Genomic DNA, 23517 nt, shown 5'->3' with positions numbered 1-23517 from the left:
CATACAGTATAATGCTCTCCAGTGTCCCCCATACAGTATAATGCTCCCCAGTGTCCCCCATACAGTATAATGCTCCCCAGTGTCGCCATACAGTATAATGCTCCCCAGTGTCCCCCATACAGTATAATGCTCTCCAGTGTCCCCCATACAGTATAATGCTCCCCAGTGTCCCCCATACAGTATAATGCTCTCCAGTGTCCCCCATACAGTATAATGCTCCCCAGTGTCCCCCATACAGTATAATGCTCCCCAGTGTCCCCCATACAGTATAATGCTCCCCAGTGTCCCCCATACAGTATAATGCTCCCCAGTGTTCCCCCATACAGTATAATGCTCCCCAGTGTCCCCCATACAGTATAATGCTCCCCAGTGTCCCCCATACAGTATAATGCTCCCCAGTGTCCCCCATACAGTATAATGCTCCCCAGTGTCCCCCATACAGTATAATGCTCCCCAGTGTCCCCCATACAGTATAATGCTCCACAGTGTCCCCCACACAGTATAATGCTCCCCAGTACCCCCCATACAGTATAATGCTCCTCAGTACCCCCCATACAGTATAATGCTCCCCAGTGTCCCCCATACAGTATAATGCTCTCCAGTGTCCCCCATACAGTATAATGCTCCCCAGTGTCCCCCATACAGTATAATGCTCCCCAGTGTCCCCATTCAGTATAATGCTCCCCAGTGTCCCCCCATACAGTATAATGCTCCCCAGTGTCCCCCATACAGTATAATGCTCCCCAGTGTCCCCCATACAGTATAATGCTCCCCAGTACCCCCCCACACAGTATAATGCTCCCCAGTGTCCCCCACACAGTATAATGCTCTCCAGTGTCCCCCATACAGTATAATGCTCCTCAGTACCCCCCATACAGTATAATGCTCCCCAGTACCCCCCATACAGTATAATGCTCCCCAGTGTCCCCCATACAGTATAATGCTCCCCAGTGTCCCCCATACAGTATAATGCTCCCCAGTGTTCCCCCATACAGTATAATGCTCCCCAGTGTCCCCCATACAGTATAATGCTCCCCAGTGTCCCCCATACAGTATAATGCTCCCCAGTGTCGCCCATACAGTATAATGCTCCCCAGTGTCGCCCATACAGTATAATGCTCCCCAGTACCCCCCATACAGTATAATGCTCCCCAGTGTCCCCCACACAGTATAATGCTCTCCAGTGTCCCCCATACAGTATAATGCTCCTCAGTACCCCCCATACAGTATAATGCTCCCCAGTATCCCCCATACAGTATAATGCTCTCCAGTGTCCCCCATACAGTATAATGATCCCCAGTGTCCCCCATACAGTATAATGCTCCCCAGTGTCCCGCATACAGTATAATGCTCCCCAGTGTCCCCCATACAGTATAATGCTCCCCAGTGTCCCCCATACAGTATAATGCTCCCCAGTGTCCCACATACAGTATAATGCTCCCCAGTGCCCCCCATACAGTATAATGCTCCCCAGTGTCCCCCATACAGTATAATGCTCCCCAGTGTCCCGCATACAGTATAATGCTCCCCAGTGCCCCCCATACAGTATAATACTCCCCAGTGTCCCCCATACAGTATAATGTTCCCCAGTGTCGCCCATACAGTATAATGCTCTCCAGTAGCACCAAGACAGTTTATAATGCTCCCCAGTGGCACCTAAATATTTGCTAATGCTCACAAGTAATCCCTAAAAATTTAATGATGATTGCTAGTTTCCCAGTGGTCCCACATTGCAGTCGTGCCATATGGATTATTATTATTATTTTATTTTTATTTTTTTTAAAAAAAAACAATCTGCAAAGTTACATAAACTGATCTACAAAAAAGTAGCCGGTCACTAAGATCTGCAAATGATCCGGTTTTAAAGCTCCTGGCCCCAATCTGTGACATGTGGGAGGAGCATAAAATCCGGATGGAAAGTTCATAAAATCTAAAAAATTAGATTAAATGATGAGGGATAGTTGTGCGATGTCTCCTGTTCATTGATAGTGCTGGATCTTTCCATATCCTATCTATCTATCTCATATCTATCTATCTATCTATCTATCTATCTATCTATCTATCTATCTATCTATCTATCTCATATCTATCTATCTATCTATCTATCTCCTATCTATCTATCTATCTATCTATCTATCTCATATCTATCTATCTCCTATCTATCTATCTATCTATCTATCTATCTCATATCTATCTATCTATCTCATATCTATCTATCTATCTATCTATCTATCTATCTATCTATCTATCTATCTCCTATCTATCTATCTATCTATCTATCTATCTCATATCTATCTATCTCCTATCTATCTATCTATCTATCTATCTATCTATCTATCTATCTATCTCCTATCTATCTATCTACAGATATATCATCTATCTATCTATCTATCTATCTATCTATCTATCTATCTATCTATCTATCTATCTACTGATCTATCTCCCGACCCAGCACTAATCTCTTTTTATAAAGAATAACATACTGAACAAGCAATGACCCCCTAGATCTATATGGGGAGGGGGATGCTGTTCTTGTCATCTTCCTTCCAGGTAACACAGTCTTATGTGATGTATCTAATCTCCAGTTCAGCAGGAGTGTAGCATACAGATAACGCTCCCCCTTCCTCCCATATCATTGCTATGCTGCTCCTGTTATGTTGTATTCTCCTCGCTGTCCTGCGACTTGACAATAGCACATGTATATAGAAAGGTGCTTAAGTCATAGTCACGCCGGGGCTCCAGAGCCTGAGGGGGCCCACATGGTGCTCTACACTCCGAGAACAAGGTGCTGAACAAGCAGCTCCCCTTTATGGGAAGCCCTCCCCCTGATCAGATGTGCACAGTATACAGCACCACAGGCTCTGTACACTATGTAGTGCTCATACTCAGGTACTGCAATACTGCAGCATACCTCCCAACCGTCCCGATTTCGGTGTCCTGTCCCACGGTCCCGGTCAGCGAGAAGTATGTCCCGATTTCAACTCATCGGTGTCCTACGGACGCTGATGAGCTAAATACATAGGCGTTTAAAGCAGGAGCTGTCACAGCTCAGCTCCTGCTTTAACGCGGAGCTCTGGCATTTGTAGCCGCGATGTGATGATGTTACACTGGGGCAGATGAAGGGGGGGGGGGGGGGAATAGCATGACACTGGGGCAGATGAAGGGGGGGAGAACGGCATGACCCTGGGGCAGATGAAGGGGGGAAGAACGGCATGACACTGGGGCAGATGAAGGGGGGAGAACGGCATGACACTGGGGCAAATGAAGGGGAGAGAACGGCATGACCCTGGGGCAGATGAAGGGGGGGAGAACGGCATGACACTGGGGCAGATGAAGGGGGGAAGAACGGCATGACACTGGGGCAGATGAAGGGGGGAGAACGGAATGACACTAGGGCAAATGAAGGGGGGGAGAACGGCATGATACTGAGGCAGATGAAGGGGGAGGAGAACGGCATGACACTGGGGCAGATGAAGGGGGAGAACAGCATGACACTGGGGCAGATGAAGGGGGAGGAGAACGGCATGACACTGGGGCAGATGAAGGGGGGAGAACAGCATGACACTGGGGCAGATGAAGGGGGGAGAACAGCATGACACTGGGGCAGATGAAGGGGGGGAGAAAGGCATGACACTGGGGCAGATGAAGGGGGGAAGAACGGCATGACACTGGGGCAGAGACGGGGGGGGGGCATGAAATTGGGAGAATATGAAACTGGGGACAGAGATGAAGGGGGGGACATGAAACTGGGGACAGAGATGGGAGGACATAAAACTAGGGGCAGATGAAGGGTGTATATAAAACTGGGGGAGAGATGGAGGGGGGGACATAATTTATGGGTGACTGTAGGAGTATTATACTGTGTGAGAGCACATGAAAAATGAATGATAATGGGCTGAGTCAACATAAAAGTGGGTGGAGCCAAATTTACCGCAGCACGCGCCGCACATTTTGTCCCTCTTTCTACTTTTCAATAGTTGGGAGGTATGCTGCAGCATGGCCACTACTAGTGTACAAAGCTCCTGGCTCCATGCACAGGGCACATAGTGGCTGCAGCTGGTCAGTGGGTGTGCGGGCGGCTGAACCCCCACCAACCTGATACTGTGCCATATCTACTGTAGTCGCCCTAAATGTCCGCATTCACACAAAAATAATTTGTGTGAATGCGATTTTACTTCCTACAGTATTTTGAGGAAAATGAAGTCAGGTTACAGACATTACACCTTTATCTTTAGCTGAGGATCTCTCCTATAGAGACGAGAGCTCACAGTCATGTTCACACTGTATAAACACAGCCGAGGTGTTTCCGAATCTTCTGCTGCAAGGTGTTTATACAGCGCCATTGTAATCTAACCCCTGTATACTATATACTGTAAGGCACTGGGAAGAACCATCGGGTGCATAACTAGTAAGCATAGGGCCAGATAGCAAACCTAGGGCCCAACTACACCATGTCAGACACAGCCAGAAAATAGAAAGCTTAGGATTATTATAATACATAGAACAGGGATAAAATACACAGTGATGTCACAGTACAGGGATAATACACACAGTGATGTCACAGTACAGGATAATACACACAGTGATGTCACAGTACAGGGATAATACACACAGTGATGTCACAGTACAGGATAATACACACAGTGATGTCACAGTACAGGATAATACACACAGTGATGTCACAGTACAGGGATAATATACACAGTGATGTCCTAGTACAGGGATAATATACACAGTGATGTCACAGTACAGGGATAATACACACAGTGATGTCACAGTACAGAGATAATACACAGTGATGTCACAGTACAGGGATAATACACACAGTGATGTCACAGTACAGGATAATACACACAGTGATGTCACAGTACAGGGATAATATACACAGTGATGTCACAGTACAGGGATAATACACACAGTGATGTCACAGTACAGAGATAATACACAGTGATGTCACAGTACAGGGATAATACACACAGTGATGTCACAGTACAGGGAAAATACACACAGTGATGTCACAGTACAGGGATAATATACACAGTGATGTCACAGTACAGGGATAATACACAGTGATGTCACAGTACAGGGATAATACACACAGTGATGTCACAGTACAGAGATAATACACAGTGATGTCACAGTATAGGGATAATAAACACAGTGATGTCACAGTACAGGGAAAATACACACAGTGATGTCACAGTACAGGGATAATATACACAGTGATGTCACAGTACAGGGATAATACACAGTGATGTCACAGTACAGGGAAAATACACACAGTGATGTCACAGTACAGAGATAATACACACAGTGATGTCACAGTACAGGGAAAATACACACAGTGATGTCACAGTACAGGGATAATACACACAGTGATGTCACAGTACAGGGATAATACACACAGTGATGTCACAGTACAGGGATAATATACACAGTGATGTCACAGTACAGGGATAATATACACAGTGATGTCACAGTACAGGGATAATACACACAGTGATGTCACAGTACAGGGATAATACACAGAGTGATGTCACAGTACAGGAATAATACATAGTGATGTCACAGTACAGGGATAATACACAGTGATGTCACAGTACAGGATAATACACACAGTGATGTCACAGTACAGGGATAATACACAGTGATGTCACAGTACAGGATAATACGCACAGTGATGTCACAGTACAGGGATAATACACACAGTGATGTCACAGTACAGGGATAATACACACAGTGATGTCACAGTACAGGGATAATGCACACAGTGATGTCACAGTACAGGGATAATATACACAGTAATGTCACAGTACAGGATAATACACACAGTGATGTCACAGTACAGGGATAATGCACACAGTGATGTCACAGTACAGGGATAATATACACAGTAATGTCACAGTACAGGATAATACACACAGTGATGTCACAATACAGAGATAATACACACAGTGATGTCACAGTACAGGGATAATACACACAGTGATGTCACAGTACAGGGATAATGCACACAGTGATGTCACAGTACAGGGATAATGCACCGAGATCACACAGCCAAACAATTTGATGGAATCTCCTGGTAGTGTGGGGATGGGCCCAGGGGCAGGACTTAAAGTGCACCTCCAGTTATAAACAACTTGCCATAAATGAATATTGCAGGCCACTTATTAAGCTGTTTTTCTTATTTGCAATCTGACTGCATAAGATTTGTCTCGGTATCAGCCTCACACATGGAAGTCTGTGGAGAAAGGAAGGGGAGTAGGAGGCTGCTGCCATCTGATCATTTGAACTCATTCCTCCTTCTGTGCACTGGTAGCCTCTTATCTACAAACATAGCAGTGTTAAAATGGCTCAGAGTAGTAGAGTGAAGGAGCATTTTTGGGAGCCTTCTCCTCCTCTCCATTCTTCACGAATATGTAGAAAGTAACTCAGCCTGAAAAGTTGAGAAGAATATATTTTTCTTTATTAAGTTATATTACAAAGTTTCTTTTATTCACTTGAACTGTTCTTCCATACAAAGTTGTTTATAACTAGAGATAGGTTTTAGAGAAAATTTCATCCAAATAAAATTGATGACCCTTCTTCAGGATGGGCCAATGTCAGATCAGCCGGGAGCCGACTCCTGACACTTTGGATGATCAGCTTTTTGAAGCAGCCTCAGTGCTAGTTTTTAGAAGCAGCTCTTGAAGCTACTGAAGATGTTTTGAGTGATTTTTCTTCTGAAAGGTCTTTTATGTGTTCCTAGGAAGTGCTGCAGCCATGGGTCACCACCTTCATCTACAATGTTACCTGTCCGTATTACTGTGATTATTGATGAGCACATTCACCATCAAGATGATAACTAAACTTTCCAGACATGTTTTTGCTGGATGAGACTTGAAGAGTCTCTGTTGTCAGATTGCCAAATTACATCTGAGCTTCCTGGACAGTCAGGATATTGCTGATCATTGGTGGTCATTATGGAAATGGAGAGGCTGATACCAGACATGGAGCCCCAGCAATATATACATTTACATCTGGCAGCAAACTAGCAGTCTGTACAGTTATAGGGAGGATTAATTATTAAATGGCTGCAACTCTGCCAGGAGTAATAGATGTGTAGTCTGTTACATCATGTTACATCACGATAATGCACACAGTAATGTTACAGTACAGAGATAATACACACAGTGATGTCACAGTACAGGGATAATACACACAGTGATGTCACAGTACAGGGATAATACACACAGTGATGTCACAGTACAGGGATAATACACACAGTGATGTCACAGTACAGGGATAATACACACAGTGATGTCACAGTACAGGGATAATACACACAGTGATGTCACAGTATAGGGATAATATACAGTGATGTCACAGTACAGAGATAATACACACAGTGATGTCACAGTACAGGGATAATACACACAGTGATGTCACAGTACAGAGATAATACACACAGTGATGTCACAGTACAGGGATAATACACACAGTGATGTCACAGTACAGGGATAATACACACAGTGATGTCACAGTACAGGGATAATACACACAGTGATGTCACAGTATAGGGATAATATACAGTGATGTCACAGTACAGAGATAATACACACAGTGATGTCACAGTACAGGATAATACACACAGTGATGTCACAGTACAGGGATAATACACACAGTGATGTCACAGTACAGGGATAATACACACAGTGATGTCACAGTACAGGGATAATACACACAGTGATGTCACAGTACAGAGATAATACACACAGTGATGTCACAGTACAGGGATAATACACACAGTGATGTCACAGTATAGGGATAATATACAGTGATGTCACAGTATAGGGATAATACACACAGTGATGTCACAGTACAGAGATAATACACACAGTGATGTCACAGTACAGGATAATACACACAGTGATGTCACAGTACAGAGATAATACACACAGTGATGTCACAGTACAGAGATAATACACACAGTGATGTCACAGTACAGAGATAATACACACAGTGATGTCAAAATACAGGGATAATACACACAGTGATGTCACAGTACAGGATAATACACAGAGTGATGTCACAGTACAGAGATAATACACACAGTGATGTCAAAATACAGGGATAATACACACAGTGATGTCACAGTACAGGATAATACACAGAGTGATGTCACAGTACAGAGATAATACACACAGTGATGTCACAGTACAGGGATAATACACAGTGATGTCACAGTACAGGATAATACACACAGTGATGTCACAGTACAGGGATAATATACACAGTGATGTCACAGTACAGGGAAAATACACACAGTGATGTCACAGTACAGGGATAATATACACAGTGATGTCACAGTACAGGAAAAATACACACAGTGATGTCACAGTACAGGGATAATATACACAGTGATGTCACAGTACAGGGATAATACACAGTGATGTCACAGTACAGGGAAAATACACACAGTGATGTCACAGTACAGAGATAATACACACAGTGATGTCACAGTACAGGGAAAATACACACAGTGATGTCACAGTACAGGGATAATATACACAGTGATGTCACAGTACAGGAAAAATACACACAGTGATGTCACAGTACAGGGATAATATACACAGTGATGTCACAGTACAGGGATAATACACAGTGATGTCACAGTACAGGGAAAATACACACAGTGATGTCACAGTACAGAGATAATACACACAGTGATGTCACAGTACAGGGATAATGCACACAGTGATGTCACAGTAAAGGGATACTACACACAGTGATGTCACAGTACATTGTCTCTGTACTGTGACATCACTGTGTGTATTATCCCTGTACTGTGACATCACTGTGTGTATTATCTCTGTACTGTGACATCACTGTGTGTATTATCTCTGTACTGTGACATCACTGTGTGTATTATCCCTGTACTGTGACATCACTGTGTGTATTATCCCTGTACTGTGACATCACTGTGTGTATTATCCCTGTACTGTGACATCACTGTGTGTATTATCCCTGTACTGTGATATCACTGTGTATATTATCCCTGTACTGTGACATCACTGTGTGTATTATCCCTTTACTGTGACATCACTGTGTGCATTATCCCTGTACTGTGACATCACTGTGTGCATTATCCCTGTACTGTGACATCACTGTGTGTATTATCCCTGTACTGTGACATCACTGTGTGTATTATCCCTGTACTGTGACATCACAACACCGCCCTGGAATACTAATCCCATTGGATTTCCCCCCATTAGTGAGGTATTGGGGTTGCTCAGCAGGCAGGTACAGTACGTTGCGTTGTCTCCTGCTAGAAAGCACCTTGTGAATTCCTTACCAGTATACGCAGAATAAAGAGAATCACTTTCCATGTCGCTGACACATTTTACCCTGCAGCCAATTCTTTTAACAAGGAACAAATCCTGTCACTGAGACTTGTGTTCTCGAGGTGTCACTGTCTGAGCAGTTCATTATTCCTTATTGTTCCTTATTCTAGGAGAGAAGATACTTTCTATCTATGACTGTATAATAATCCCGATCTGTTAAAGGGGTTGTGTAGGATTAGAAAAATATAGCTGCTTCTTTCGGGAAACAGCGCCACACCTTGCCAAGGGTTGTTTCTGGTGTTGCAGTCTCGGTCATTTGATGTGAATAGCGATGAGTTGCAGTACCATATACAACCTATTGACATGTGTGGCACTGTGTACGAATCAAACTCACCTTAATTTTCATTATTTCCCAAGAAATCTATATCTTGGATTGTTTTAATGTCTCTCTCTTTAGATGGCTATACATGAAAGTCTTTGCCTTGGTCTACCTCTGATTCTGTCAAACATACTCCACCACTATATGGACTGACTATGGCAACCTGATATACTATAAGAAAATGCAACCCAACAATGCCCCTTCTATAACTGACAGCTTGTTAAGTTCAAAAGGAATTGTGTAATACTTAATTTCCCCATCGGGGGTGCTGCAGGGAAATTGATCACTTGCTTCTGTGTTCCCTGCCGGTTGCATCTTTTGGCTGGGGTCATAAGCAGATATACCATATGCTACTGACCAACTGCTACTTCGACATATAAGGGTTATTTTTTGACCTGCGGCCCCTCTTGTGTCTGGGCCTTGTCTGATCTGCAAACACTATGACCTACATAGTGAATAGGGACCCCCATCCCCCCTGCTCCTCTTGGCTGAACATATCCCGACATGTGTAGCAGGAGATGGCCAGTTTGTTAAAAATAACCTGATTTCTTGGTACTCTGTCACAAGATGTCTACGTTATCTGTGGCCACCCAGTGGTCGTGTTGTGTACTGCAGCCTCTCAAGAGTTTTGCAAGCATATAGTGATATTGTATTGGATGTCAGAGATGAGAAATTGCACCAAATTCAAGCCAAGGTAGGGGCAGACACGTCTAGACCTCAATACAGGGGAAAGTGGATATAATACTTGAAATAAAAGCTGTATCCAGACACCATATAGACTATATACAGTAGTTTCTATGGGTGCTCACAGATATACGGAGATACTGAAGTATCACTATACACTTAGCAGACATCTCACTCGGCACATCACTGAGCGGCTGAATACAGGCTATCATTATCAATTACCAGCTATTCTCTGCCAAGACAGACCGCCTGCAATGTCATTCACTGGATCTGAAGAGACGTCTCCTGGGTGACATTATACGTCTCGTGCTTCCTCCCAAATTCAGTCATCCCAAGTGTTTTCTAGTCTAGTAAACCTCTGACTATATATATAAGGAATATCCAGCAGTAGATATGTGCATACATCATACTGAATCCATTACTAATAGTATAGATGTAGCAGAGCCGAATATGTCTTCTGTATTCACCTGGGAATATTGCAGCTATATATAATGTCTGAGTTAATATGGCACAAAGAGGGGTTTATGGGGGCTACTGTACCTTACTATGCCCCCAATTTCAGGCAGGGGTATGATGAATTTGTTGCAATATATTCCAGAAAACGGTGACTATGTGCACTCCGCCTTAAAGGGGTTGTCCTACCATAGCAACTTGGAGGCAGCCATGATGTAGTGATGTCATCGCATCTGCAGCTCCAAACTGCTGCAAGCAGAGTTCTGCTCCGGGGGAACAAGGTGAGGTGAGTATTAGTTGTTTTGTAAGATGTTATAAAGGGGCATTACAATGGGTGGGGAGGCCCCTGTAGATGCATTATACTAGGTGAGGGGGCCACTGTGCAGGTATTATACTTCTTAAGGGCACGAATGGAGCATTATACTGTGTGGTGAGCGCTGTGGGGGACACTAATGGGACATTACACTGTGCGGGGGCATTAATGGGTCTTATACTGTATGGGGGCACTACAGGAGCATTATACTGTGCAGGTGCATTATATTGTGCAGATGTTATACTGTGTACTGAGCACTATTACCATATGGGTGCATGAAAGGGATTTGGTGACGTCAAAGGGCGGTGGTTAGGGTGGTGGCTGAATAAATGTAAATTTGCTGCAGTGCACACAGCCCACCACAAGCCTGTTCGGTCTTGTCTCCTTGGAAAGTTGAGTGGTCGGGGTTTATTGAATGACTGAAGGAGTTCAGAAGCGAGCGCGGCCTCCCCTCACAGGCAGGTCATGTGTCGTCACATTCATCGGTCACTCGGCTCATTTATAACTCAGTCCCAATCTGAACTCAATATAAGTCATCTGTAAGCCTGCAAAAACCCTTCAAGTGGCTCCTCTGGTGATTAAATATGTGCTAATATGCAGAATACATGATGTAATATATACTATCTATATATAATACAGCACCATCTATATATATATAACAGTACCATCTATATATAGTACAGTACCATCTATATATAACAGCACCATCTATATGTAATACATAATATGACAGCATTATGTATATATATATATTACAGCACCATCTATGTATATATAACAGTACCATCTATATATAGTACAGTAGTACCATCTATATATATAATAGCACCTTCTATATATAACATCACCATCTATATATACTACATAATATTACAGTATTATGTATATATATTACAGCACTATCTATATATATATTGCAGTAGTAGCATCTATATATATTACAGTATCCTATATATACCACAGCACCATGTATATATAATACAGTACCATCTATATATAATACAGTATGATATATATACTACGGCACCATGTATATAAATTACAGTAGTATCGTCTATATATATTACAGTATGACATACATACCACAGCACCGTGTGTATATATAATACAATAGTAGCATCTATATATATCACAGTATGACATACATACCACAGCACGGTGTATATATAATATAGTAGCATCGTCTATATATATTACAGTATCATGTATATATTACAGCACGGTGTATATATAATACAGTAGTAGCATCTATATATATCACAGTATGATATATATATATACCACACCCGGTGTATATATAATACAGTAGTCGCATCTATATATATCACAGTATGATATATATCCCACACCTGGTGTATATAATACAGTAGTAGCATCGTCTATATATATCACAGTATGATATATATACCACACCCCGCCTGTCCTGCTCTCCCTGTCTCTCCTGATCTTATATTCCAGCAGAGGTTGCATTGTTCTGGAAAGTGATGAGCTCATCTCTCTGGTCTGGACGGTGACATTGAGAATATTTCTGGATTTATTACAGCAGATCTGCAGGGACCGCACCCTCTCTATGTGCCGCGTATTCACACCACTGCACTCGCCTCTCCTCTGGGACACTTTCACCACTTTGTTATAGATGGCTGAAGGTGTCATGTCAACGGTCACACCTAATCCTAATATACGGACCCTCGCACTGAATGCAATTGTACGGATGAAAACACACATGGAGTTATATAGGTAGCTAGCATTTGCCGCGACTTCTTCCATGGTGCCCCCCCCACCAGCACGCTCACTCCCGTCAACAGCTGCCCTCCCCACCACTGTGCTGTGCAGTATATGCAGGTGTGGTCCGGCAACCCCCAGGCACCCTCACGTGTGCCTGTGACCACCGTTCTGGGGTCACTCATAGTACCGTGGGTCCCTGGACCCCCTCCTCACCCTTTGCCCCCCATTTACCCACCCCGACCCAAACCCCCTGCTCCCCACCCGAAATGGTCGCCACTTTGGCCCCACCGTTACCCGCTGCCCCCCCCTCATGCCAACCATCCCCCTCCTCCCCAAACTGCCCTGCCATGCGCACGCTGCATCTGACAGCAGCCGCTGAGCACCGCAGGCAGACTTGTCGTTGGCGACAGTGGGGCAAGCAAACCCTCCACAGCAGTGGTTGAACCGTTGAGTCCCCCGGCGTGCGCGTACTGTCGGCACAGCGGAGGGACGTCTCATGCACCTACAGCATGGCTGCGCGGTCCGGACAGTCCTGAGCTTGCAGCGGGAGGCATGTGCTACAGCGTGTACAGCGTCCTCAGCGCCGCCCACACAATGCAACGGGCCTATCAGAAAGCAGATGACGTCATCTCGGCTCCATTAGCCTTGCGGAACGGCGGATTCGGGGCTTGCGGTGGCGTTGTGTGGGTATTTAGCAGCTTAATATGTAGCCTATGTATCTTTCCAGGTTACAAGGTATGCATGTTCCAAATTTGAGCCGAATCCCTGCAGCCGTTTTTGCGTGATTGAGGAACAAACATCCAAACACAAAAACACACAAACTAGGATGTGAGCCTGAGGTAAAATAGTTGTAGAAACTTGTCTAAAAACCACATAGGCTGCGGCCATACACTGCGAACACACCGCAGAATTTACATGTCAGATTAAACCTATGTGTGAATATACCCTTACTGTAAAGTTATTGGAGCTGCATGTGTATGGGACAATGGAAAGCAGTCTATGGGAAAAATTACTCATGGGTTAAGGCCTCACGTATCGGGAACGCAACAAAAAACTCATCGGAAATGCACGTCATGCTTTGGGCAGGAATGATAGAAAGACGGAGGGCCCCTTAAGGGGCTACAAGTCAGGCTACAAGCTCTTAATAATATCTTGTGAGGTCCAATGTGCCAATATTGAATGCTAGTAAATCCATTGGGCCTGACCCAACATGGACCGACAAAAAAAAACAACTTTTGCACAGGCCTAATAGTAATAGGGGCAGTGCAGCATCTCCATCTATGGGGTCCAGGTGTCAGATACCCCACAGAGCTGGCCTATTCCGTGTATAGGTCATCAGTATTTAACATCCACTAAGGGGCGGAGACCCCCTTTAACGGAATGTTTCTTTTTTTTTTCAAGTTACCGCCCATCCATAGAGTAGAGAGTAACTTGCTGATCGGTAGGTGTCCAACTACTAGGACCTCTGCTGATCATGAGAACAATGGAGTGGCAGGTTGAGCATGCATGTGGAACTACCATAGCAAATTGCTGTGAATGGAGTAGCTGCAGATGCTGGACCAGCTGGCCCCATCCATTTGGGGATATCCCTGTTCTCTTGATCAGTGGGGGTCCTAGAGCTCAGATACCCCTTAAATCTAATGTGTAAGGTGGTTATCGGGGCCAGCTAGGCCAGGGGCTAATGAAAATCAGTGACCAACCATGAGGAACACTGGGCAGGATTTATTAAAGGGGCCCCACCATTGAAGTTATACCCTATCAATTAGAAGAGAGGGTCACATCATGACCAGTAAGGGTCCCACCAAGAACGGGGCCCTGGATCTCTTATCCTGATGGAGCAGCAGGCTGAGCTATGGGTGTGCTATGAGACCCATTAGAACATTAGTGCATCCTCTGTAAAGGACTATTGACTATGTCAGTGCTATATCAATACTCAGAAATAGACAACTTCTCAATGGATGTCCCTTTAATGTTTCCAAAATTGTTTTTCTAAATTAAGCTGCCCCCTTAAGTCATATTTGGTGTATCTGATGAATCGCGCAATGATCATCTAAAGGAATTGGAATAACCACATTATTTAGACCATCTCAGTTGCCTTCTATTGAATTGCCAAGTTAGATGTCTAAATTCCTAACTCTCACTATATATATATATATATATATATATATATATATATCTCAGGGCATGCTGGGAATTGTAGTTGTGCGATAGCGAGAAAGCGACTCGGTTGCACAACTTTGTATCTATACTCTGCCATAGGATCTTGAAGAGAAGTGTCCATCTGACCTATGAGGACATCATAGAGGGGGGTGTATGAGTGGGACCCTATCCTGTAAGAGGGACTTCCATGTTGACAATGTTTTACAATCTCAATGTCCGCCCTGACGCTCCAGGTCCCGCTCCCGGCACATCCATCAAATAGGGGAATTGCCCGGGGCCTGCCATACTTTCCAGTGACAGGCCGGGGCACAGATTCCCAAGTCAGAATCGCCTGTTTGCTGTGGGTGTCAGAAGTGGGACTCGGAGCGATGACTTATCACCCTTCTTAAGGCTTTATGTTATCTTAAGTCATCCAGACATCACTTTTACCTATAGGACTAAGTTGTTTGAGCACTGATCTGGAATTTGGCTGGGGTAGCATTGTGGTACAAAGCGGCAGGGAGTCCAGATAGTGCCATAGGGTGCCCATGGGGTGGTATATAAATAGCCCATTTCCTAGAATTGATGAGTCTAGAGAAGAATAATATGACTATATAAGTATCATATGGCAATACTTAGAGTCCCTTTAATGCCGTATTATTATAGTACAATGACTTAGCAAGATGTTCAGTAATACGGATATGTGAGAAGTCTGATCAGTAGGGATCTGGGTGCTGAAAGTGGCAGAAGTCCTAAGCTCTTTGGCTGTGACTGGTTTAGTTTGGGTCTCCTTGAAGATCCAAGTGTGTGGTGTAGGGATCCATAGAAAGTATGAGTCTATACCACACACTTGGATCTCTGGGGGTAACTGAGAAAAGTCACAGTTAAAGGGGCGTCCAGAGTTGAACTGTACCCGTGGATCCTCCGATGGGCCCAAGCTCTAACATCATAATGGTCCACTAGAAGACACCAAAATTTGAAGGGTACTATTGTCTATTTCCAAGGAGTTATTGGGTAGGGCCCAAGGAGCCCCTTCTTTTCAGTGATCAGTAGGTATCTCAGCACCCATAATCCCACTGAGTAACATACATACATATATACAGCTGTAAAAAGACACAAGTCAAGAATTTCCAATATGACCTTTTATTGAGCAAGGTTCTGCTTTGACATAAACTGACAGCAAGTTGTGTCTGCTCCTCCAGGTTCTCCCATGACCTGCAGTCTATTAAATGCACCAGTGAGGTAAACATAAGGATAGGTTTCTTTTATTAAGGCGAGAAAACATCCGTTTCATGGTCCCCTCCCCTCCCTCTTTTTTTTTGGCTCAGTTGGTTCTTTTGCATATTTCATCTCAGGACTCTCAAGGACCTCGAACCTTTACCCAAACCCACAGCAACTTAGGAAACCCTCATCTCTGGTCTTTCTTAAACAAATCATGCAGTGGGTTGTACGGTTTTTTTTTTTTGTATTTTTTTTAGTTTGTGAATTCCCCAAGTTGTGTGGGAGGGACACATCTCTAGCTTGCATGCATTTCCCCGCCCCGAGTATTGCACAGGTAATAATACAGTGTCTGGAGCCCCCACCCCACGAGAGAACCCCTTCTGCTAGAAGCCCATTAGAAGCTGTCACTTTACATGCAGTTTATCTTATGGCTTTTCAGTCCTGCTGCTTTGCTGGAAGTGCTATGACTATGTTCTCACTTATCTTCTGCAACTTCCTTAACTACTGCATGTGAAGTGACTTTTTCCACCTTCTTTGTGGACACGGACTTCTCCTGGATGGTTTCCTCATGTTCCTCTACCTTTTGGGTGACTGTCACGGACTTGGTAATGTATTTGGTACCATCTTCACCTTCGCTGGTTGTGGTCTCAATCTTTTTGGTGATGACAACAGTTTGCTGGCTTTTGGCTTTGTCCTCTGAGGGGCTGTCATCGAGACCGTTGGTGACTACGCCTTTGTCTTCGCTCTCTTCCTTTTCTTCATTTACATCTCCATTGACTGCGGTATCTTCCTTTCCGTCTTCTCTGGGGCTGCTTTCTTCTTCTTCTTCTTCTTGTTCTTCTTCCTTTGTCTCCTCTTTCTCTGTTCCTACAGAAGCTGCCTTAGATGCAGGGATGATTTCCTCCACACTTTTCTCTTCAGGGGACTCTGCTTTTTCTTCTTCTGTTTCAGCGTCTTTGTCCTCTGCAGATTCTTCTTCTTCTTTGGTCTCTCCCTCGCCTTCCTCTGCCTCTTCCTTTCCTTTCTCCTCATCTGATTCTGCTTTCTCTTCTTGCTGCTCTGAGCTTTCATCTGCTGCTCCCTCTTCTTCCTCCTCTCCTGCCTTTTCCTCTGTTTCTTCCTCTCCCTTCTCTCCCTCGTCTTCCTCACCACCCTCCTTCTCATGATCTCCTTCCTTTTCAGCCTCTCCTGATTCTGCCTCCTGCACTGCTGCTTTTGCTTTTACAATCTTAGTCTCAACAAAAGGCTCCTCTACTACTTCCTCCTCTTGTGTCTCCTCAGCAGCCTCTTCCTCTGCCCCTTCGGCCTCCTGCTCTCCTTCTGCTTCCTTCTCCCCTTCTGCTTCCTGCTCTCCTTCTGCCTCCTGCTCTCCTTCTGCTTCCTCTGTCTCACCCTCTTCTCCTTCCTTTCCAGCATCTTCTTCCTCTGCTTCTCCTTCCCCACCTTCTACCTCTGCTTCTGCTTCTTCTGCTCCTTCTTCTTCTCCTTCTTTCTCTCCCTCTTCTTCTTCTCCCCTTTCTCCTTCATCTTCTTCTGTCTTACCCTCCTCTTCCTCTGTCTTTCCCTCCTCCTCTTCTCCCTCTCCCTCCTCTTCTCCTTCCTCTGCTTTTACTTCTTCCTCCTCTGCTGCTTCCCCTTCTACTTTCTCTTCTTCTTCACCTTCCTCTTTTTCACCCTCTTCTTCTACCTCTTCCTCTGCTTTCTCACCTTCCTCTTCTTCCTCACCCTTTTCTCCCTCCTCTTCTGCTTCTTCTTCACCCTCCTTTTCTCCCTCTTCTTCCTCTCCTGCTTCTTCTTTTTCCTCTGCATCTTCTTCCTCCTCACCAGGAGCTGCTGCCTGTACAGAAGATTCTACAGCTGCTACAATCTCTTCCTCCACCTGATCCTCTACCTCTTCTTCCTCCTCTTCTTTTTCCTCCTCACCTTCATCTGCCTGCTGTTGCTCTTCCTCCTCCATAAGCCCTGATGCAAACTCCTCAGCCATAGCTGCCAACGCTGCCTCCATATCTTCAACTTTGGTTTCTTCGATAATCTCCTCAACAAACTTGTGCTGGACTTTGACTCTGGGGGGTTCTGCTCGGGACTGCTGTACTCTGCTGGAGGTGATGGTAATGGGCGCTTGTCTGTGTGGAGCTGAAGGTCCTGACGGGAGGCTGGAAAAGGAGCTGAAACGAGTTTCTTCTCCCTCAAGGAGTTTCCTGTGGAGAAGAGAAATGATTTGTAAAGACTATACATAAACCTTCTGAGATATCACCCTAAAGGAACCCTCTAGATAAGGGTGATACACTATGCAGAGGCCTAACATCAAGCCCCTGGGCCCTAAACACAAAAAGTTGTAACGTGGCCCCTACCTATCATAAGGGTGGTATACTTTATGTGTCAGAGGGATCTTTGCGGCCCCATCAGGTTCCAGGGCTTGGTAGCAACTGCTTCCCCCTACTTGCCCCTGATGTTATCTCTATAGTGGTATAGGTACAACCCTAAACCTTACAGGATCCCCAAAAATAACACCTGTGTTACTTGCAGAGTTATGGGTTACTTGCAGGTTTACTCTACATGACATATGGATTACTTAAAGAGTTGTTGGTTACTTGCAGAGTTATGGGTTACTTGCAGGTTTCCTATACATGACATATTGGTTACTTGCAGAGTTACGGAGTTACTTGCAGAGTTCCTATACATGACAATCATCTATATAACAACTAGATCTGTCAGCAACAATTATTATTGCAACCAATATAAGCTAGCAGAGATGTAGCAGAGCTCAGTCTGTCATTTCACGTTCTCTTATACACATAAGTGATACCAATGACAAACTCAGCTCATCCCTACTTTGGTAATCCAATGTCTGACTTTAATAGATTCTAATTCATTCCATCTAACAAGGGATATCGTTTAGATACCACCATCATATGTTTAAGATGTAAAACATTCCACAACATTTCTATGACTAGGATTAGGTTTTCCAGGGCTCCTGCTGTACTTGCAGTTGGAAGGCACTGGGCACCTATACTATGACGGGTGTACAGGGCTAGTATCTATACCACTGTCTTGTTCTGTTTGTACTCTGTCTGTGTCTTTGCATCTAATTTCCCTCCCTCGGTCTGGAATGGAAAGTTTCCTGATCCTTCTGCTCGCTGCAGCCTCTGCAGAGCTATTAATATTCTGCTGGCTCTGCCCTTGTACCTGTATGCAGCAATTTCTATATCCAGAGCCATCTTGACATTGAGCAGATCCTGGTATTCTCTCAGGTGGCGGGACATTTCCCATTTTGTTCCTCTCAGCTCATTGTCCAGCTGTTGGATGGTGTCCTATAGGAGGAAGAAAGCCAAGGATTTAGAGTATGACCTCCAGTGACATCTATCTCATCCTGCAGCAGCTGTATACATATACACTGTCATATTGCACCACACACAGAGCCACACCTCCCGGACAAGACGCTTAACTGCACAAAGTCACTGCAGCAAAACCTGAACGGGGCTCTTATTTATTCAGTCCCACTGAGCTCCGTGGCATACTAGTGAGCCCCCACCCCTGCATAGAGCATACTAGCAGACATGCATTGTCATGCGCCACACCCAGCCATACTGCGTCACTTTCCCACTTGCACTGCGCCACTCCCCCACAGAAGGAATCACACTGCGTCACTAAGGCAAAACCGCACCACACCCCCTACACGTGTTAATGCAGAACTTGCAAACCCTGCACCCTCTTATCATAGACCTATGTCATTCATAATAAACCCCTAGGAAATCCCACCCTAGAGACCCCGGAGGAATCGCTACAGCTGATGCATAGAAGGTAAGTGACTGCAGGTTATGGAGAAATGGTAATGCTATTGTGATAACTCAGACAATAGAATCTAGCAATGGGGACAGCTTCTTCCTATATACTTAGATCCCTTATTGCAGCACCATAGACAGCTCCTTCCTATATACTTATAGCCCTCATTTTAGCATCATACACAGCTCTTTCTTATGGGATTACTACAATTTATAGCTAATACCATTATGATATTAGGATTGATTCTAGCATGGACATCTCCTTCTTATATACAATTGATCAGCACCACAGACAGCTCCTTCCTATATACTTTATATACTTATACCCCTTATCCTAGCACCACGTATAGCTCCCTCCTATATATTTGCATCCCTTGTTCTAGCTCCTTACTATAATACCTCTATCCCAGACAATTGGCTCACAGTCTAAGACCAAGGACAGATCCTTCCCCGAGTCCCATTGAATTCACTTACCTGGTAACTGGCCAAGTCGTGGTTGTGTCGTTCCTCGATGTCATTCAGTTGTCTCTCCAGTGACTCTTTGGTTCCTTTGACAGACTCCAGCTCTACAGTTTTGCTGTGCAGCTGTCTCCTGTATTCGGCTAGCTCCTCTTTGGCAGATCGGATTGCTTCTTTGTTCTGTTCTGCGGCTTCTGTTAGCTTGACGTACCTATTCTTAAAGATTTCCTCTGTCTGAACCATGTTGTTGTTGGAGTGCCCTTCTAGCTGGGAGCGGATTTCCCTCAAAGCAGAGGCCAGGTCTGTCTTCTGGAAGTCTTTCCTCTCTACTGTGATATGAGAGGCCTGGATCTGGGCTAGGAGCTCACCGACTTCTTCTTCATGGTTGTTCTTGAGGAAGGCGATCTCTTCTTGTAAGGACTGTACCTTCTTGTCCAACTCCACCTTTATCAAGGACGTGTCCTCAATGTCCTTCCTCATGGCCCTGATGGTGGCCTCTGTTTCATCCCTAATCCTAACCTCTTCTTCATACCTGTCTTTTAGCCTCTGGAGGTCTTCTTCAAGGTGTTCAGAGTCTAGAAGAACTTGAGCCTTGTCATGGTTGACGTGCTCCAAGTTAGATCTTAACTCTCTCAGCTCTTGCTCATAGATCTCACCCAGCTGGCTGTATCCACTCTGCTTTTGCCTCAGGGCCTGAATTTCTGCTTCAATTTCCTTATTTTGCTGCTCCAGGTAATGGACTTTTTCGATGTAACCAGCAAAACGATCGTTGAGTCCTTGCAATTGTTCCTTCTCGCTGGATCGGACTTGCTTGAAGTCACCATTATAGCCGGAGGACTGACTAACATCCAAACTGTCACTGGAGCTGAACCCTCTGGGCGCTGCCAGGTTGCTTCTCTTATAGGAGGAGGTTATGGTGCTAGGCGAGCTTCTGGACCAGCTCTGAGACCTGAAACCGCTGGATGGGGAGCTGCTTGTCCTTGTGTAGCTGGTCCTGATCTCAGCCATCCTCCTATAAGAGGGGCTACCTAATGTTTCCAGAGAGTAGCTCATGCTGGAAGACTTTCTAGTGTGTGTGGCTCACAGCGCAGTCTTTGCTCTCTCCAGCCCCTTATATATCCAGGCGAGAGAAGCTAACACGGCAGGAAGAGGCTCTCTGCTCCCTGATTGATCTGCTGGAGGATGGGAGTGGTTGTGCTGACTCTACACGTGGTGCCAGCTTTCCCTGGTTTAATGTGCTGCCTACCCCTCCCCCCTTTCAGTGTGCAGCAGAAAGCTGTTCTGGAAGGTGCTCAGAGCAAGGAATCTCCTCTCCAGTCCTTCTCTAGCCTAGCATGCTCAACTATCACTCTTTGCATCTGTATCACACTTCATAGGAAAGCTATGTCCTTATGCAATCTATGACAAGTCATGTTTATAGTGCATGGACCTTTGTATACTTGCTTTTGTATTGCTATCTCTATCTCTCTATATATTTCGGTATTAACATTTAGTGAGTGTGCAAATTGTGTCTTGCTATACCATGACTGGGTGCGTTTGGTACCAAAGACAGCACTATATATAGGTGCAGGACTTTAGCACCCTGGACAGTATTATGTATATGTATAGGTGCAGGACTTCAGCACCCTGGACAGTATTATGTATATGTATAGGTGCAGGACTTCAGCACCCTGGACAGTATTATGTATATGTTATGTGCAGGACTTCAGCACCCTGGACAGCACCATGTATATGTTATGTGCAGTACTTCAGCACCCTGGGCAGTGTTATGTATATGTATAGGTGCAGGACTTCAGCACACTGAACAGCACTATGTATATATTATGTGCAGGGTTTCAGCACCCTGGACAGTATCATGTACAGTATATGTATAGGTGCAGTACTTCAGCACCCTGGGCAGTATTATTTATATATGTTATGTGCAGGACTTCAGCACCCTGGACAGCACTATGTATTTGTTATGTGCAGGACTTCAGCACCCTGGACAGCACTATGTATTTGTTATGTGCAGGACTTCAGCACCCTAGACAGTGTTATGTATATGTATAGTTGTAGGACTTCAGCACCCTGGGTAGTAACAGCTCAGATGTCTCTATTCACCCCCTGCCTATACATATTGCAGGGCTCCTTCCTTACAATTTGTTACACATGGCAGCTATTGATCTGTATACTGCTGCAGCAGGTCCCCAGATATTCTCCAAACAAGCTGTGGGTGTCCTATATTGAGATGTCATATGTCTTTATCTATGTTCTTCAGCCAGCAGCCCACCCACCCATGTACACTGGAGTCATAATCCACACATGTCCTGGTGTCACCTGCAGCAATGTGTTTCTATAGAACCTATATGTCCCCATAAAATATATCTCCAGCACTAAAGCCATTTTGGTGCTCAGAATTGTCCTTGGCATCTGGCAGCCTTGTAAGAAACAATCGAGAACAACTCCAGCTACTGTAACTCTTCCCTTACCTCAATGCACCATGTACAGTATAAATTCACTGTCTATGTATATTTTGTATAGGGTTTACATACAGTACAGTATTAAATAGTCATGTCTATAGGCTCTCCAGTCCTATATGCCTTTGCTATGCAGCTATTGTTCTATCTCAGGCCAAAATAGTGTGCCCATCCCTAGGAGCCCAGCTTTATCCTATATACTGTGTATACATGTAGTCGATTTTGTGCAGAAATTTCTATTAATCAGAATGGGGCTTGCAAAAAAAATTTGATGTTCCTGCCACCAAAGTGACTTCATCCGGATGAGTAGAAAGGATTTTGAGTCGCAGAAATATTTGCAACAAGTCTGTCTTATGTGAACATACCTTTATGGACCACTCACATTATGAAGGGGGTTGTCTGATTTCAGGTACTTTAGTGGCCAATTCTGGGTTAATAGAGGGACATTCCCTGTTCAGGACATAAATGGCCTCTGTTGCTCTGGAGGACATGCCTGCATTAAATAGACAGACTATCGATTTCTGTGAGCACTGTGTAATGCTTTCTTATTCTTGTGGGGGCGCTGCAGGGCAGTTGAACACTT

At 44.6% G+C, this 23517-nt stretch overlaps 1 protein-coding gene across 1 annotated transcript; it reads right to left on the bottom strand.

Moving 5' to 3' along the window:
* Window positions 1–16140: 16140 nt before the first annotated feature.
* On the bottom strand, window positions 16141–21552 carry NEFM (neurofilament medium chain). Its single transcript, XM_075272666.1, has 3 exons — window positions 20494–21552; window positions 19424–19548; window positions 16141–18435 (listed from the first exon to the last, which is right to left on the bottom strand). The coding sequence occupies exons 1-3, from the start codon at window positions 21529–21531 to the stop codon at window positions 16713–16715; spliced, it is 2886 nt and encodes a 961-aa protein (XP_075128767.1). The 5' UTR covers window positions 21532–21552; the 3' UTR covers window positions 16141–16712.
* Window positions 21553–23517: the final 1965 nt, after the last annotated feature.

Source organism: Leptodactylus fuscus, chromosome 5, assembly GCF_031893055.1.
Source record: "Leptodactylus fuscus isolate aLepFus1 chromosome 5, aLepFus1.hap2, whole genome shotgun sequence".
Taxonomy (NCBI): Eukaryota; Metazoa; Chordata; class Amphibia; order Anura; family Leptodactylidae; genus Leptodactylus; species Leptodactylus fuscus.
The sequence above is the reverse complement of the archived record's forward strand: the minus strand, read 5'-3'. Positions and strand labels throughout refer to the sequence as shown.